The sequence below is a fragment of the Strix uralensis genome, chromosome 3 (assembly GCF_047716275.1).
Source record: "Strix uralensis isolate ZFMK-TIS-50842 chromosome 3, bStrUra1, whole genome shotgun sequence".
NCBI classification, from domain to species: Eukaryota; Metazoa; Chordata; class Aves; order Strigiformes; family Strigidae; genus Strix; species Strix uralensis.
The window spans coordinates 40767048-40785712 of NC_133974.1; the positions used below are offsets into that span (position 1 = coordinate 40767048).

At 41.8% G+C, this 18665-nt stretch overlaps 1 protein-coding gene across 1 annotated transcript; it reads left to right on the top strand.

Annotated features, from left to right (window-relative positions):
• Positions 1–13033: 13033 nt before the first annotated feature.
• Positions 13034–14143, top strand: HTR1E (5-hydroxytryptamine receptor 1E). The gene has a single exon (XM_074864730.1). The coding sequence runs from the start codon at positions 13049–13051 to the stop codon at positions 14141–14143; it is 1095 nt and encodes a 364-aa protein (XP_074720831.1). The 5' UTR covers positions 13034–13048.
• Positions 14144–18665: the final 4522 nt, after the last annotated feature.

Consider the following 18665-nt stretch of genomic DNA (forward strand, 5'->3'; position numbering starts at 1 on the left):
TCTCATACTAAATGGGAGTCTGTCCTTGACCTTTAGGTTGTTGTACCCCACACAGGCTGTCAATAATTCATTTCTCCTGTACTTGCAGCAAGCACGCTGGCCAGATGGAAATCCCACGCTCACAGTCCCCAGCAGCAGTCTCATGCCACCAGCCCAGTGCTTTTCACCAACATGAGACACTTTTCAACATGAGTAAGGACCCACAGCACCTTCTGCTACAATAAAACTATTTGTTCAGTCATACAAAATTTTCCTTTCAAAGCAAGTCTAGAGCCATTGTATGAGTCATCTGCTTTATTTTATCAGCAAGAAATTGGGCATATATTCACTAAGGCTTAATCTGAAATCTTTTGCTCACAGTGGAAATACTTCCATTGCTTTCAAAGGGTCTCAGATCAAGCTTCAAGGTCCTTAATACACTATTAAGTTTTAGTCTGTCAAATTTGCTCATTTGGGGCCTTTATGAATTGCAGAGCAGTTGTGTACAGAACCAAGTCATGTGGAGATTAAATAAACCCCATCGACATCAATCTCCTGACAGCATAGCAGCAAGAAACAAATATTGACTTGAAAAACAATGCATGTACAGTGACATTTAGCTTGTATAAAGTGATAGTCTCCATATAAATACAAATAGCACCATTTCCCCAGAGTTGAATAAATGGTATTCATCGGTAAATATTTGTGTGTCTTTGATATGTCTCTAAGCAGCACGATGAGAAATTGAGATGGAAAATGCATTTGCAGGTGAGAATTCAGTGCAGATTTTTCTTACAGTTTTTCTCGATGCATTTGGAAGACCTTGAAAAACAGATGCTTCCTTTTCTAGTTAGTGGTTTAAAGGCAAAGCAACAAAACTGTAACAGACCACAGCATAATAGGGTCCTGCCAGTAGTTTCCTGACCCTGCAACTCCTGCTGTGCTACACTGCAGGACTCCAAGCCTGAAAACACTCCTCAGAAAGAAAACCTAAAGTAACTAATGAATTTAGGAGCCTCATGCCCATATTCAGAAAGGATTTATGCACCCAGGAGCTAATGTTTCACTGTCTTTATATGAGAGTTTGGGATTTCACAGACCAAGGTTGGTTTTTGGTAGGAGTTAAGGGACCTAAGCATCTTTAATAATGTAGCCTCTGTGTAATGGAATTCTTCCTCTGTATGAGGAACAACAGCAGTTCATCAATACGAGGAATGAGTGCACAGTCTCAGACTCTTCAGCTAGAAAAGAGAAGATTGAGGGTCTGACTGATGACAACAGAGGTCTTTAAAACCACAGGTGACAGGAAAGGTGGCTGGACAATAACTGTTCACCATAGGGAATGAGTCCTCCCTATGAGGTACAGTCTTAAAACATATTTAGGTTCCCTTTAGGCCATAAACCAATGAAGATAAGTAGGATTTCAGGCATGTGCCTAGAGATAAGCCCAGTTCATCAGCAGGTTACAGTGCTGCTGAATTTCTAGTGCCGACTCAGCATTTGGGCATCAGGGGCTGCAGGACAAGTCAATCCCATTGTCTTTACATGGCCTCCCACTCGCAGTTCCCCCCAGCAAGGTGTTAATAAGTGAGGAATTGGGCCATGCCTCCTGCAGGACCTGTGTGCAGTATGTGAAGGGTTAGGCTTGCAAATTGCATCAGGACCTTCAATGCGAAGAGAATAAAAATAAGGTTTGAAAGCTGGAGAGAAAAGCCAACTGTTCCTTCAGCAACTTTTTCTAGTAATATTAGATATAGTCCTCTTATTCTACAGGGGAATTTTTAAGATGTTCCAGTGAGGTGCTTTAATAGTTGGCAAATGAAACAGCTTGCTTTCTAATGAAGGATTTTTTAAAAAATGCTTTCCCACATAGGATTTTTCTCTAGCAAAATAGTCTTAATTTACAACAATTTTACAAGTTCTGCATGATTTCTGTTCCAAAAGGACCATGGGAGGAGAGTTACAATGATGCAGTTTTGTTTATAGTTACAAACCAAACAAAACATTGTATTAGTTCAAAGGATACTAACCTTCAAAATAGCTCATTATTTTAAAAGTTACCATTTCTGAAGCTCTTCCATTCTCCACATAACTGCAATCTCTGGGGAAGTCAAGAATTTAAAATAAAAGAATAAACATTAATCAAAATTAGTTTTGAAGAATGAATTTTCTCTTCATAAGCCCATTCAAAGGGGGAAACAAAGATTTCTTGCTTAGAGATATTAAACTGTTAGTGACCAAGGGGACACTGTAGCATTTTGTCCCTGGATCGATTTTTTGAAGCAAGAGAATTTTTTTCAGAAGATAATAGAGTGAGCTCCCCTCCTCTCAAATCCTCCAGCACCTTGTTATGTCATTCTGTATTTCCTTCAAACACCAACATGCTGTCTATGCTATACCCAGTTAAGAAATGTGGATCTCTTCAGCGCCAGTCTTCCAGTGTCATGACAGCATGGCCTCTACAGTTAGAGTTTCCAGCTTTTCTTTTTTGAAGGCACGTGTGACTGTAGTTTATTTTGCTTTGGGAAAATGTTGCTGGGACTTATTATGGATGGATCTGCATCTTAGCTGCGACCTGGCTGACCCAGCAATGTGGCTGCAGGCAGACCTTGCACTGGGGATGAGCTCAGGACCATTCACGTGCCAGCGGGAGAGCAAACATTGCAGGGCTTCACTTTACAGTTAAGCCTTACTAACCAGCTTCATGAATATCTCTCCCTGGGCCACCCATCAGTCAAGCATCAACCCAAGCGTTGTTCTTCTAAGGAGGGTTGTAAGTGCTGGAAATGGGGGGCTCCTCTGCCCTCCCCGCTTATGAATTACACGGAGCAATTGCAGAGCTTAGCTGCCAGTGTCTGATACGGTATCTCATTATCCAAGCTGTCCTCCCACCTGTATTTTATCTGATTGCAGGTCTTAGTCATACAGTCAATGAATAAATAGTCTGAATGGAAGTTTGAGCAGTAGGAGGAAGGGTTATGGAAGTCCCCACGGATCCTCCAATACCCGGCATCTGCACTCGTTTTGTGCCTCTGTGTGTGCCTTGCTGAACCATTCAGTAAAACAAAAGGGAAGCGCAAAGCAAAACAGTCAGGCCAAAACCAGCAGTGGGTATTGCAGCAGCACAAAACCTGGGGCAGATGTCTTCCCTTGGGACAGCTGCCTTTTCCACAACAAGAGATTTGTGTCTGTCACCAGATCTTTGAAGTTTGTATGTTTTCCTGAAGCAGGTTTTGTGTTTGTCGTCTTTAAAAATCCATAGCAAGGATCAGTGCCATGGTCAACCTTATGAAACAACATGGGTTCAAAAAAATAAAACCTTTAAAAATTGAGGTAAAAACACAGGAGAGGGAACATTGATAACATGGCTTCTTGTAAAGATGCATGTACAAAGACAGGTAAAACAGAAAATGCAGAGGAAAGGTCTTCTTTAGTGGTGAAAAACATTTAGAAATATGAAGTTCAAGTAAGACAGTATTATCCACAGGTTTTCTAGAAAAATTAAAATTAATCAGAGAACAACCTCTCTATGTGAGAGTAACTGTTAAGCATGAAGGTTGCAAGGGTCAGCAACCTGTGCAAGACCGTATTTTTCTTTGATGAGAGGTTAAGTGTGTAGGTTACCTATCCCTCTGGTCTTGGCTATCTACTAAATTAGGAAATCACCAGGGATCAAGAGCCCCTTCTTTGCACTGAGACAAGATCCACTGATAAGCACAGCTCTGGAGCTGTGGGGCAATCAAACAAGCTTGCCTGCCTTTGTTAACATAGATGTCCCACATATCAGGGAAGAGCATGTCAACTAGCTTTAATCAAGTTAACTCAGGTTAACAAGACTGTCCAGGTGCAGGGACCAGGAACTCCATGTTTCTTGACTGGGTGGATTAACCCATTCGACACTCCATGCTAAAGTAGCATGATGTTTCTGGTACCCAAGCTAGCTCATTTCAGCACTTACACAAATACAGTCTGCAAAAAAAAAAACCCATCTTTTTTCTTTTCTGCACTGTCAGGCACAGATTTACAGCAGAAGGTTTCTATCTCGCTGGAGAAAGAGGAGGCACGGGGAGGTCTTCCTGCCACAACTTGGTGGGAAAGGCAGCACTTACATATTTTGACAGTGTAGGGCTGATTATTATAAATTCTGCCTCCCAAAAAGTTGCAAGACCCAGCTACCCATGTCTCTTGGCTCCATGGTATGGGAAAATACAGCCTCCAGTGTTCATAGGTTAAACATCTCAAGATTTAAGGTAGGCCATGAAAAGGGGAAAATGAAGTGAACTACAAGGAATGAGCTGAACCTTAAATGAGTATTTTATGTAGTGTAAAACAAAAGGGGCTTTTTAAATGTACAGTGCAAAAAGTCTAAAGTGTTATGAGAAGTGATGAGTTTTATTTTTTAACTCAATAGTCTCTTTAAAGCAAATTATTATAAATTTAGTGTATTATTTATTACAACTAGAGTAGGCATCTACTCTAGTTATTTACAGAAAGTCTGTGTATTTTACCACCACAGAGAAGTTTATTTATGTCTAGGTAAAGACAGGGTGAAATCTGCAATGAATCCTAGTTTATATCAGACTGCAGCTCAGCAACATCTTATGAGCTTTCACTGCCTAAGATTTACTGATTTTTTTATTGAAAGTAGATAAAAATGAGTAATCATCTGTGAATGATAATTATACCCCTGCTTGTGGGAGGAAGCATGGTTTGAAAATCGTCACTAATTATTGTTTCTCGTTTGCATGTGCCAAGATCTATACCAGAAAAGCTTACCTCTGAAGAGTGATCCTGGAAGGACTTCTGTAAAAATAGCTTTGCAAAACTGTCGACTTGTGGTCTTTCATTGATTCCAGGTCAGGCCCAGGTTTGCAGTGGTTAGGTGCATTTTCAAATGAGCTAGTTACACCACAGCAAAACTCATCCTGGAGAGTCTTAAATGAGTTTAAAATGGGTGTACATGAATTTGGCTTAAGAAGGTGCCTTAGCAAGGGAAAATATATCAATAAGCTCAGCCTAAAGTATTCAACTAACAGTATGCAGTTTCTTATAACTGGAATTTCAGTTTAGAGTATAACTGGTTTTAAATATAATGATCTTGACTACTGCCAACATGACAGAAGCATTTATGAAGTGGATAGGAGGAGTCTGTAGGAAGCTGCATACCTGTAGCAAACTGCATCACTGTATAATTTATGTTAGAGAAGAGTGCAGCCAAGAATTTCAGCAATGAAAAAAACAAATTTCTCCCATTTTGAGGGCGTAAAGACTGGGAGCTGGGATGTACTGAGGGAGACAAGTCTTAGTCCTGACCTCACCCTGAGCCAGAGGCTCTCTTGACCTTCCAGAGAAAAGATTTTAATGGGCTGCTGACAGCACCATGGCTTTTTGGGAGGCAGCACCTCCCCTCTCCCATCAGTTTTCTCCTGGGCTCCTAACTGGGACAGAAATCCTCCAGGCTGGCAGTGTCCACTGAGAAGGGAGGTTAAGCCACCCTGACAAGCAAGGCGAGATTCACTGTTCAATGTTGAAAGAGTTCAAGCATCATGGTGATGCTGGCAGTCATCCTAAGCTCTTCAGCAAAAGAGCTGGAGAGCAACAAAACAGCAGATCCAGGGACAGAAATAACAGTGCTAAAGCACCTCTTCACAGCTTGCCATTTTGGAAACTGTGTAGATAGCATTTAGGTTTCAGTGAATGTTATTCAGAGCCACTAGAGTAAGTGCATACGTACAAATCTGGCCTGCGTGAGCACTTGTTTTTGCTTTTGCACAGGCAAGAGGACTCGATCACACTTCATCACCCCAAGGTGTGACCCACTTGTTGGCCCTCCTTTTGATCAGGCTTGACCCTTCTGTCACATCCCACTCAGAAGAGGGAGACAAGTGACTTATATTTGTAAACCCCCAATGGAGTGGACAAGAGTGAGACAAGTCTCAAAGTCCATACATAAACATTTCTTAATTTCCTACAATGTATTAATTGGATACATGATAATTGACTAAGTATATAACAAATTATGGCAAGCGGTACAATATGCCTTGCATTACCTAATGATAACAAGGAAGAGGGAGGGAAAAGAGAAGAAGAGAAATAGAGATAGATAGATACAGAAGTAGAGGTAGAGGTAGAGGTAGAGATGGAGATGGGGCTAGAAATAGAGATCACCAGTCTGGGTTCCCACCAATGCGTTGGTCCCACCAGTGAGGGTTTAAGGATGCATCTGTCTTCTTCACCTCACTTTTTCTACTGTTATCCTTGCCCCTCCTCAATTTATACACCCTTTCCCTGGGTCCGTCCCCTAGGTCGATACATTTCTACATATCACATGTATAAGGAGGAGTAAGGCATTTCATGGGATGATGTAACTAGCATGATCTTGTTAATCTTCATTAGCATATGCAGGGGTGTCAGTTTTAATATGCAGATAATGAAGCAGAGGTCATTCACCAGACAGTTTACCCTTGAAACTTTACAAGATGCCCCAGAGCAGAACTGTCCTGTCTCCACAGGGCTCCCTCCTCCAGCCGCATCTTGTGCTATCCAGGCAGCCTTATCAGCTCCTTGAGCACAAAGCCTGCATTATCCAGACTCCACATTATCCACCCTGTGACTATAGTTTCATTACCTGTGAGTGTTTGAGACATTCCTCGGCTCAGAGGGCCTCCTCCCCCCTATCCCTTATCTTTACAAAGTCTCATCTCTCACCATTGTTTATGCTTCCCTCAGGCTGTTTCTCTCAGTCCTTGTTTCGGGGGGTTACAAGCTGTCTCTTACAGCTCTCTTTCTCCATCCCAGTCTCCTTCCAGATGGACAACCCTGCCCGAATTACCTCCCCTCTGTCAGCCCCCATTTTGCAACATCCATACCCAAATCTGCTATTTCTGTTACATAGGCAAGCTCAGCCTTATATGCAATTACTGATACAATGACTGTGGTGCTGTGGGTCCTTGCAAGGCTGTGCTCCCAGAAGGGTTCCAAACATCCCTCTCCACTTATCTGTGAAGCCATTTCTCACATAACTCCGTCTCAACCACCTGCAAAACCCAGCCATCCCTTGGGGCACCATCTGTGGCTCGTCAGGTGCTGCACTGGTATCTGTCACGTCCAGCGATTACTCATGTCATGCCCAGCAGGGTCCCCTGTGCTGTTCACTCAGCACATCTCCTGGCCAGGATGGAGCGGGGGCTCCCTGCAGCCCTAGCAATCTTCGTTACACAAACACAGTGGAGAACAGTCTGCAGGCCATTATATCTTTTATTACGACGTACTGTGCTCTGGTTATTTATGTCAGGGTGAGTGCATGTATGAGCGCTAGTTGGATGTCCACAGATACAAATAGACAAACAGCTGTGCCTCCACACACCTTGCTTAGTGCTGAGTTCCTCCGACCTGTCTTTCCATCGTGCTGCTCTGTTCACCGGTGTGCACAGGGAAAATCTAACTTGAAGGTCAAATTCATAGCTCAGTTCATACAAACTTCATAGTAATTTCATTCTCGGCCTCATTCAGTCTGTGTAGAAAAAAGTTGCATCCCTAAATCTGAGGCCCCATAATGCAGCTAGGAATTTCTCAAAGACGGGTTTGTACAAAATTTCAGCTCTCACACAAAAATAGCCATTTCATTTATTGTCTCACCCGTTTATGCTGTTGTAAGGCAACCTCAACCCATCTTCTGATAGTTTGCCTTCATTTTGCCTTCAATGCAGCTGGCATCAAAATCTCATGCTGTGAGTGTGAATATGAGCTGCCTGGTGACAGCAAGATTTTATTTTGCTGACAATTCTGCCACAGTTTGGTGTGATTCTGACCATCTCCTCTTTCTTAGCTTCTGCATACTGCTTTTACCAATGTGACATGTTACAAATAGCATCAGTGCCTATATAAATTGCAGTCAATTAAGACTGCTCCCATAACATGACTTCTGCAGCACTGAGATCCTCAGAAGCCCAAAGCAACACCAGCATGCCAGAATACAATACGAAGTATTTGGAAACCTATAATCTTCAGCTAAACTCAGCTCTATCAGTTGGCTACCAAGAAGCCATGAAGTCTAAGATCAGCTGACTTTACAAGGGCAGGATGATCTAGAAATTTGCAAGATCCTGCAAAATAAATTTGAAGTGAAAGGCTTGAATTTCAGTGCTTTGTATATGAATTTGTAAGAGACAACCTCTTTGAAATAACAAGTAAGAGTATTGGAATTTTAACATCTTTCCATAGTTTGAAATATTAACATTATCCTAAACATGCAAAGTCATACTTTCCATAAGCTAACACCTGTTTCACAAAGCATGCCACATATTCTTGCCCTTCACAGCTACAATCATGGAAATATCGAAAGTGAAAAGCACTCAGACCAATCCAGGGTTTGACAAAGTCAGGTTGATTTATTGCTGTCAAGGGTAAAAAGATGTATCATTTGCACAGTGCCATAATTGCTTCGAGGAAATGTAAAACTGTGGATGTAAAGGAACTAACCTGCCTGCACATACACATGTGCAATGACAATTCCCCTTGTTCTTTCCAAGTGATGTTATTGCATTTCTTATGAAATGATGAAAAGTTCAGTCGCTAAGGAGTGGGAGTCAGTCTGTCCACCAGAAATTCAGAGTATTCTGCTACACAGCGGTCCTCTGCTGAGAAGGTGAAGATATGTTCTGGCAGGAGCGGACATGGACATTGCCATCTCACAGCCTAAAGCTGTCCAGTTGCTTTTAAGGAACAATTAATCATCCTTTTCTCCCTTTCCTCCTCCCAGACAGCACTCAATGCCATTATCAATAATCAGCTAATATGAAACATGATTGACTCCCATTTGGAGGAACGCAGATGAGTATCTCCCACCAAGTCAGTAAAATTAGTCTGTGTGTGTAAAATTCACTTTGTATGAAATGACTGACAGCCTAAAGGGATACAGCTGCAAAACATAAACATGGCAGTGCTTTTAGTGAGAGTACTTTAAGTAAGATAACTATGTTATTAATGTCCCTTCCAAGAAGTCACTTATAAAACCACAATCAATTACTATAGTGATAGTAATACTATATATAGCAATAGTATGCAAACAATACAGATACTGAAAACCAGCTATCATTGACTAGAGATAGTAAAATTCTCCTTGTTAACATACATGGCTTTTTCACTGGATCCTTTGTAGCTAGTCTCTCTACATTTGTTTGTCATAAATGACCTAACACTCAGACTATAAATTTTCCAATACTGCATTTTCATGAGACCAAATCTCAAAGTCCCTGTACCCCTTCCCTAGTGCCCCAGGACTGGTACCTGTCCCAGTCATGCCAGCTCTGCCTTTCATGCAGCCTCAGCTGAGAAGCACCACGGAGGTGCCCTGGCCAGACCAGAAAATGAGCGTGAAGAATATGAAGCCACATCGGTTCCCCAAATTAACTCTAGCCCTGTTTTGGGCTAGATGGTCCCTGACTCTGCCCAGGGACTGCCAGGTACCACCAAAGACAGTCAGTAAACAACAAATTAAAATACAAGAACTACAAAATATATGACCACAACCACACCTGCATTTTTAAAGATTAATGATAAGTAGCATTTAAGTCCTGCCCTGTATTAATAAGCAAGGTCAATCACTGACATCTTCTAGTAAATCATTCCCATTTTAAAACCCCATCTCTTTTCTAGGTCAAAAGATTCCATATAGGTGCCTCCTAATCCAAAAGCAGAGAAACGAGAGCTGGATAAGTGAGCACAGTGAGGGACAGGCTGGGGCACGGGCGCTGCAGAAGGCGGGACATGAGCCCTGGCTGAGCTGTGCAGGTAGTGGCTGAGAAGGCAGCAGCAGGTCAGGGGAACCTCAGGCTGCTCCAGCACAGGAGATGAGGTGGGAGGTGAACAGCGAGGGCTAAGGGACCGTGTCTGCTCTGGGAGGCAGGAGTCAGGATTAGATCATATAGAAACAAAGATGGGTTGGAAAGGGGAGCAGCAAGAGGAAACGGCAGGAGAAGGGAAACACAATGCCTACAGTCAGAATTACTAATTAATGTTATAATGCCAGTGTGTATCCTCATAATGTGGGTAAGGGACGACTGTGGGTAAGAGGCACAGACTTAAGCCATAGAGAAAGCCTTCAGCCCAACATCTCCAGACTTTTCAGCATTTAAATATACTTCTTTAATCATGTTGGTTTAATACAGTTCTCGTATGTGATATTTGTATTGTCTGAATTGCTAAGGGCTCATTTCCTATCAGGAGTATGGGAATTAAAACCAAATTAACCCAGTGAAGGGTTTTGACATGAAGGGATAGGCTTGCCTGTCTGAGGTACCTGCAGGCTGGTGTTCTGCAGGGATGATGCTTTGTTTATATTTTTCCTCATCTTCAATTATTGCAGTGATATTCCTAGGGAAAAAATGTTGGCCCTGCTGAGCAGCGAGCAGACTTAAACAACCAAAATCCCCTGTGTGATCAGCAGTATCCTTTGTCCTAATGGAAACCTGGTGCTTTGGTCTGATAAAGTGTGATGGGGTTTGTTTAAAGATAAGTTCATTATGGAAAGGAAGAATTTAAATTTCAGAGTATCCTTGTGGTGCAGAGAGAAGGTAGAGCTCAGAAAGGATTTCCCTGGGGCTATGTCCCTGTGAAAGGCTATTTGGGGAGAGAACCACAGCAATTCAGTTCCTACTGAATTAAAGATGCATGTAGGCAGTGTTCAGAAGAAACATGTGGACCACACAGGTTAGGAAGAAATGCTGGGGCCATGAAACTTCAGGGATCCTAGAGAAGTGAAGGACAAGCAGGAAAAAGTGCTACTTACATCAAGAAGCAGCAAGAGCTCTCCTGTTCATGGACCAGATCAATAGGCAGTTGTGGAGGACATGTGAATCCCATGGCGTCTTCCAGTACCTTTGAGTGTGCTTGTGGACCGGGGGCATTTGTTAAGTGATGATGCTGAGGAAAGCATATGGATTGCAATTGCTTCTGTTCCATGCTCCAGGAGTGCAGAGAGGTAGAAAAAGCCTCTTTGCTTTATCCACTGGTCAAAGCATCAGACATAGTCAGGGTGCAAACCAACGAAATCAAGATCTGGCTTGACAAAGAAGACTCCCATGAACAATTTGTAAAAAAGTTTGAGCGGAAGTTTTGGCTTTAGGCTTAAATGATCAAATTGTCATTTCCAATGCAGTAACAACCTGAAGACTGATGGATGAATTTCCATCTTAATTTCCTATTCTTAATAAGCAGACCTGATATTTTCTCCAAAGCTATTCAGACTTTAAAGCAGTTTCTGAAGAGCGGACTCTGCTTCGTGGCAGGGGCTTCTGTTGTCCCTTGGGTAGAATTTAAAACTCACATTTTGCTAGCCCAGAGTCTACAATGATACAGATCTGCTTTCCTAGGAACTGAAAAGAACAAAGTTTTTTTCTGAAGTTTCTATTTTTGATTGTTCCTCATTCAGCTCATTCAGAAGATGGCACTCCAATTTCTGAATAAGAGCAAATGTACACAGAGCTAAGCAGCTGACTAGCTTTAAATTCATAATTCCTCATTCAAATTCTTAATTCCTCATTAGCTTGCATGTGCAAACTCTCTCTGAGAGCCTAATCTAAGTCCCACTGGTGTCAGTGAGAATAGGTTTTACCTCTCAGATTTAGCCATCTATAAATCAGGCATGTATTCTAAATGCAACTATGGAGGAGCCACTTGTAGTCAAAATAGAGAAAGATCAGCATTTTCAGGATGTGATTCACACCATCTGCCTTGAAGACTTGTCTTGAGAGGGGACAAGTGTATTTCTGGCAGCCGCTATCTCATTCCCCTGCCTGGCAAGGGACCCTGTACAACTAGCCAAGAGGACTCCTTACTCTTCAATAACGAAGCCAGGGAAGGAATCTTTCTGTTTATTTTAATGGAAGAGGATTTAGGCTTTCTGTTTTCTACATCCTTTATGCCAAGATAAACTACAAATGAGTAAGCGAGGCCCCAGGGGGTATCCCAAGTTGCATCTCACAGACTGCTAACTCTGGCTTCAGTCAGTATTTGGGATGTATGGAAAAGAGATATGAACTCCTGAAACAAAATTAAACCTTTTTTTTTAAATTATTGTTTGTACCTTGCATCATACTGGACTGCCTGACAGGGAGCACAGTTTGATAGAAATCTCAAAGCAAAGGCAAAAGCTTTTTGTATATCTCCTCTAAAGACACACACAGTGGGATATGTGAAATGTCAGGAATAATTAGACAAAACTATATAAGCTCCTGGCAACACTGATGTGCTGTGTAAAATTAAGCGTTTGCCATAAAGCTTTAAACATTGTTTGAAAGCTGCATGTTAAAGGTAACCTGAGTAATTTTTAAGTACTGTTTCCAAGATATTAATACAGACGTGGATATGAAAAGGCAGAATAGAAAACTATGAAATGTTGGCATGCCCTCGCTGAGATAGGCTGCTCTGTTTCTTTTTTCCAAAGGTGATATATAGAAGTAATTGATCCCTCTCATATAGCAATTATAATGAAAAGGCAGATTTCCTCAGCTCTCCATCTGCTGGAGCCTATTTAACAAGCAGGAAAAGGACTAGCTCCTAGTATCAATAATTCACAGAGATGATAGAAATGGTTGTTGGAATGGACTCTGGAGGTCCCTTAGTCCAACCTCCCACTCTTAAGTGAGATCTCTAAAACCAAAGGAGAAATAACCAGTTCACATCAGCAGGAAATCTGGCTCAAAGTGCCCTTTGGAGAAGAAAAATAAATTAACTATGAATGCAGAGAAAAAGGGTGAGAAAAGGCAGGAGAGAAGGAAAAAGCAGACCAAAATTTTTATTTGAGGTGGTAATATTAGAAGTATAGGACTTTTTGCCAAAAGGTGGGTTTTTTCTAGGTTCACTAACAGATGTGTTTTTATCTTCTAGGAAGACAATGAACAGGAGGAAACCTTGAAGCTTTTCACTGCTCTGCTGAATATAGGATTATAAAAAAAAATTGCACCCAAAGCGTCTCTGTCCCATTTTCAAATGGGTGACTTCTGAACCTGGAACTCTTCGTTACTTGAAGCAGCAACTTCTTTTTTCACTGTGCATCCTGGAGGGGAAAATGAATTTTACAAATTGCACCACTGAAGCCAACGTGGCTGCAAAGCCAAAAACAGTAACTGAAAAGATGCTCGTTACCCTGACCTTGGCCACAATCACAACCCTGACTATGCTGCTGAATTCTGCTGTAATTGCGGCAATCTCCACAACCAAGAAGCTCCACCAGCCGGCAAATTATTTAATATGTTCACTAGCTGTGACAGATCTCCTTGTTGCTGTTCTTGTCATGCCCTTGAGCATCACTTACATAATGATAGATAAATGGACTTTGGGATACTTCATCTGTGAGATCTGGCTTAGCGTCGACATGACCTGTTGCACGTGTTCAATCCTTCATCTATGTGTCATTGCTCTGGACAGGTACTGGGCAATCACAGATGCTATTGAATACGCCAGGAAAAGAACAGCAAAAAGGGCTGGACTGATGATAGTCACCGTGTGGACTATCTCCATTTTCATATCAATGCCCCCTTTGTTTTGGAGAAATCACCACAGCGTCAATATTCCCAGTGAATGCCGCATTCAGCACGATCATGTCATCTACACTATTTATTCCACATTGGGGGCATTTTACATCCCCTTGACTTTAATCCTGATCCTGTACTACAGAATTTACCACGCTGCAAAGAGCCTTTATCAAAAGCGGGGTTCAAGCCGCCACCTCAGCAACAGGAGCACTGACAGCCAAAACTCCTTTGCCAGCTGCAAGCTCACACAGACGTTCTGTGTCTCAGACTTCTCCACATCCGACCCGACCACAGAATTCGATAAAATCAATGTGTCCGTGAGGATCCCTCCTTTTGAGAATGACCTGGACCTGGCTGGTGACCGGCAGCAGATCTCCACAACACGGGAACGAAAGGCTGCTCGCATTCTGGGGCTGATTTTAGGTGCTTTCATTTTGTCCTGGTTGCCCTTTTTCATCAAGGAGTTGCTTGTGGGCCTCCATGTTTGCACTGTCTCTCCAGAAGTAGCGGACTTCTTGACCTGGCTTGGATATGTCAACTCCCTTATCAACCCTTTGCTGTACACTAGCTTTAACGAAGATTTCAAGCTGGCCTTTAGAAAGCTCATCAGATGTCGAGAACATACTTAAAAATACTGGGAAATGATGATGATGACATGAGTCCTGGCCTTAAGAATGAGCAAAATAATTTGACTCTATCACTATTTCCCTTGATAAAGGGGATTTTTGTGTTTGCCTATTTGCTTGACTTATCTTTAGCCTGTACTTCATTCTGCCGTTTTTTACCTCTAGTGTTATTCATCATAAAGAGTTTGAAATAAATTTATTCTACAAGGGAACAGATTTTTTAACAATTAAACAACGAAAAAAGAAACTATTAGATACGTTTAAGACATTTTGTGTAATCAATAATTCCAGAAGCATATAACAATATTCAGTTTTATACCTTTTTCATTTAAGAATCAAATGTCTAAATTATCATGCACTGTAATAGTATAAAGGCTTATAAACTGAACCCCATAAATACGTATTCAAAAATTAATAAACACTTCATGGTCATGACAGCTAAACAGAAAATCTTTACTGCGCCATTCTGAGAAAACTGTAACAGCCGTTTAGAAGGAAAATAACCACCATTTCCACCTTGGGCTAAGGCAGAATAAACTGTTCCCTTCTTCAGGAATACACTCCCAAAACATGCCAACCTTCATTCCATCTAAAAATGGATCCCATATTTTACTTCCAAGTAATTATTTAGGTGGCTCTTTTTGTGTAAGATTCTGTATTTATGTTCAAAGTTTTGGACAGATGCCTGTGAAGTTTGTTTGGCAATTGAGAGGGTGCAGCTAGCAAGTGTCACGCTTGTAAGACTAACTGCACGTCTGACTGGTCACGTTTTTAATACCACTAACCATATTTCTTCATGGCAGGCCTTGTGCCTTGGTCAGTTCTGGGGTGGCGTTACTCACTTCTGCCACACTTCACCTTGACCTTGCGGTACACAACCCCATGGATCAGTTGATGTTACCCCACAGACTTAAACAACTGGATACTTTCTCAGCAGGCCAGCAATATGCAGAAATTCAGAAACATCATCTAAAACCAAATTATTTCTATTTGATCAGCATAAAAAAAATAGGGAAAATAATTTTTTAAAATATCAGTTATCATCATCTTAGAATTGGCAATGTCATTTGTCAGCTTAACCTATGATTGGGTCCTCTAACAGGATTTCTTGTTCTGGGAGTCTTTCACAGAGTTACTTCCCTTATCTTGAGAGACAGGCAGAGAGTCCTTCATATCTTGTTTTCTGTGCTTATGAAAGTTGAAATGTGGAAATCAGGCTGAGAAAGGCCAAAATCAAAGCTGAGAATCTGGTATTGTCCATTAGCAACTCCTAAGCACTGTTTAAATATTGATTACATATCTTGCACCATAATTTTCTTCCCTGTCCATTTTTGTGGACAAATTCTTTTTGGATTATACTGATATACCGTATAGAAAATACCATATACATCAACCTGACATGCAATAACAGTAAACTATAGCATGGCAGCTCCAAATCCATCAAAACAAATATTAGAGGTAGCAAAAGTGTTATAACAGCACTGGAAGCCATTTCTGAAAAATGTTTTGAAAATTTACAAGATGACAATCATTTTTCTTATCAAGAGTCAAGGAAGTGTAAGTAACATGCAAGTAATAAACTCCAGATGGAGCTGAGAAATTACATCCTTATTTCTGAGAGAAAGCGTTCAGCTGGAAAGATGCAGTGCCACAAGTTGAGTGTAAATCAAGTTTGAAGGTGACAAAAGTGTGACCTACCACTTACCCACATGCAGTGGGATTCTGCTTTAAGGACTCCCAAGTTTTCCATGCCTGACTTTAGAAGGTTTATCTCCAGCTGCCCTTCCGAAGCTATTGTCACAGCTGCATCCTCCAACTGCCTTTAGGTTCCCTACTAGCTAACATTAATATCTAAAAAGAGGGGAAAATATAATCTCAGACACCGAAAATGTCTTCTAGTGAGGAAGCCCAGAGATCCGTTATAGTTTTTACTTTTTGCAGCATGTTGGAGGTGGAAACTGTTGATTAAAGCTGGGGAAGAGTGGTCTGACCCTGCCTGTCTATAAAAAGTCCAAAGCAGCTCCCCAGAGTACATAGCTATTAGGAAAAAAAATAGCTGGGAATTAAAATTAAAAGTAGTATTTGTAAGAAGTGCTGCAGAATAATTTTTATTTCAGCAAGCTCAATAGAATTGATTAATAAAGAACAAGTATTGTGCATAATTTCCCCAAGCAAGGTGACTACTGCAGGGAAGACAGGACACACAGGCAGTGGTTGCTAGAAGAGGGTAGGTTTTTGTGTTCCTTGAGGAGTTTGCTGCTCTGGTACAAGGGTGCCCAGCTACAGTAATGATCATAAAGGGAAATGTAAATGTGCAAGACTGTCCCAGCAGACAGTTTGAGTCACCCCGAGGCACTCGGCTAAGATGAGGCAGCAGCTGCGCCCCAACCAGCTTCTTTGGGGCTGTCTCTAGGGCTTGGGTTCAGCCATGGGGTGGGCTGCACAGGAGTCTTTGCTAGGAGAAGGGAAGACGTGGGAGTGGAAATGCTGGTGAAAGGTGTTTCAGAGGGGAAAACCAGCAAAATGAGGCTGCCAGCTCTGAGTGCTGCTCCTAAGGGCACATTGGCACACAGAATAATTTAGGTTGGAAGGGATCTCTGGAGGCCAACTAGTCCAACCCCCACTAACAACAACAACCCTCAAAGTGGGACCAACTCCGCAGCTAGATGTGCTGCTGGCATGTGGCATGCAGTCACATTTCTCATGCAAAAGTAACGGCTCAGTTAACAGTCACCTGTACTGACGTTCATTTTAAAGCCAGAAGTATGGCTGAAGGACCAGAAATAGTGAACATGACCTCCACAGCAGGTGTTGTAGGTAAGTAGAAATGTTTCAGAGACAGGTATGAAAGCTGTAAAATACAGGAGCTGCATCATCTTCATTTCTACTAAAGTCTTTCTTTTAGTATCTGATCTCCACTACTACTACTTAAACTACCAATCAGGTTGAAAACTGTATTCAATTTTAATATTTAAAGGTAATTAACAGGAAAAAAAACAGATGGATGGCTAATTTTTGTGCTTCCGTATTAAATAAAGACTCACCATTCACTGCCAGCTGACTACTGCTTTTCTAATTAAGTCATTAGCTGAACACAGAGCTATGTTTTCCAACAAATGCCACTAGACTGATGAAGACGTCCTGTACATTTTCCCCGTGCTCAAAGTCAGGAACAATTTAAAGGATTGGTTACTCAAAACAGTTTAACTTGATCATAAATTACCTGTTGTCTCATGGAAATAAAACCTTTTGTTAGTCTGTCACCATTGTTTGGCAACTTCATTATTTTTCTATGTTAAATATTTGTTGATTTGACATATGCTTTGGAGACATTTCCTGAACTTTGACTTCTTGTCCATGGCAACTCCCCATTCATACCTATCCTGGATCAGGCCCAGCCACACCACTCTGCCATGCAAGCTCTTCCTAGCAAGCTCTTAATGATGTGTCCAAGACCTTCAGCCTACATCCATCTTCCTCAGTCTCCCTAAAACATCTGTGATCCTCAAAGTCTTATTTTCCCTAATGATCCCCTTGAATAGTTGTCTTCCTACCTTTCTTCCTATATTTCTTGGAAGTTTTTCCTCCCCTCTCTCAGCAGAGTTCACACAGACCTGCCTATTCAGCCTCTCATCACTTCTACATATGTTCTCTGAGTGCTATTTCCTTCTATCTTTACACCAAGTCACCATCCTGCCTTTTGGTTTCTGACTCTCTCTAATACCTAAATTTATTGTGGTCCTACTGGAGCAAGCCCCTGCTCTCTGCCCCCATCTCAGTGCTGTTACCAGGATTCCTGTGACTGTGGGTGTTCAAGTCTGTCAGGTTTTACACTGTCTTACATGTGTCCAGCCCATATCCAGAAGTTTTTCATTATGTGTAAGCAACCAGTGCTTTGGAGTGAGTTCATACATCCCTAGCCCTGAAGACTGCACCCATCAACCAATGGGCCTCCCTAAAAGACCTACTCTTCGAATGCTATTTTACCTGCTATTATCTTGTCACCCTCCTTCTGTACCCTATCTTTGTTGTGCCCTTTCTACCACATTAAAATTGACCCTTATATTATCATTTTAGGGACCTGTATCTTCACTTTTAGGGACCTGTACCTGCATGGGTAACTCCAGTTACACTCAGCTCCTGCTTTTCTGCCTGTGCCAACCTCAGCTCTCTTCTCTGCAAGCTTTGTCTTCACCACCTCCATCCAGTGCAACATCTCTCCTGTTCTCTGCAGATGATGTTTTTTTCCTCCTCAAACCCACTTCTGACGTGACTCCTGAAAGAAAAACAGTCAACATGAGCAGTGGAGGAATTACTGCATGTGTAGGAATTATTGCGTGTGTATCATCTATTTTTCCTCCGTCTTTCCCACATCATCTGTCGAGGTGGGATCTCTCTCTCTAGTGCATAGCATATCCTAGACACAGCAAAAACACATTAAGAGCTGCATATGTCCAGACCCACTTGGATTTGACTCATCCACATCTCTTTGAAGCTGGGGGTTCCCCACCACAATGACATACTG

Coding starts and splice junctions, on each gene's coding strand:
- HTR1E (XM_074864730.1), top strand. CDS start 13,049: ATGAATTTTACAAATTGCACCACTGAAGCCAACGTGGCTGCAAAGCCA.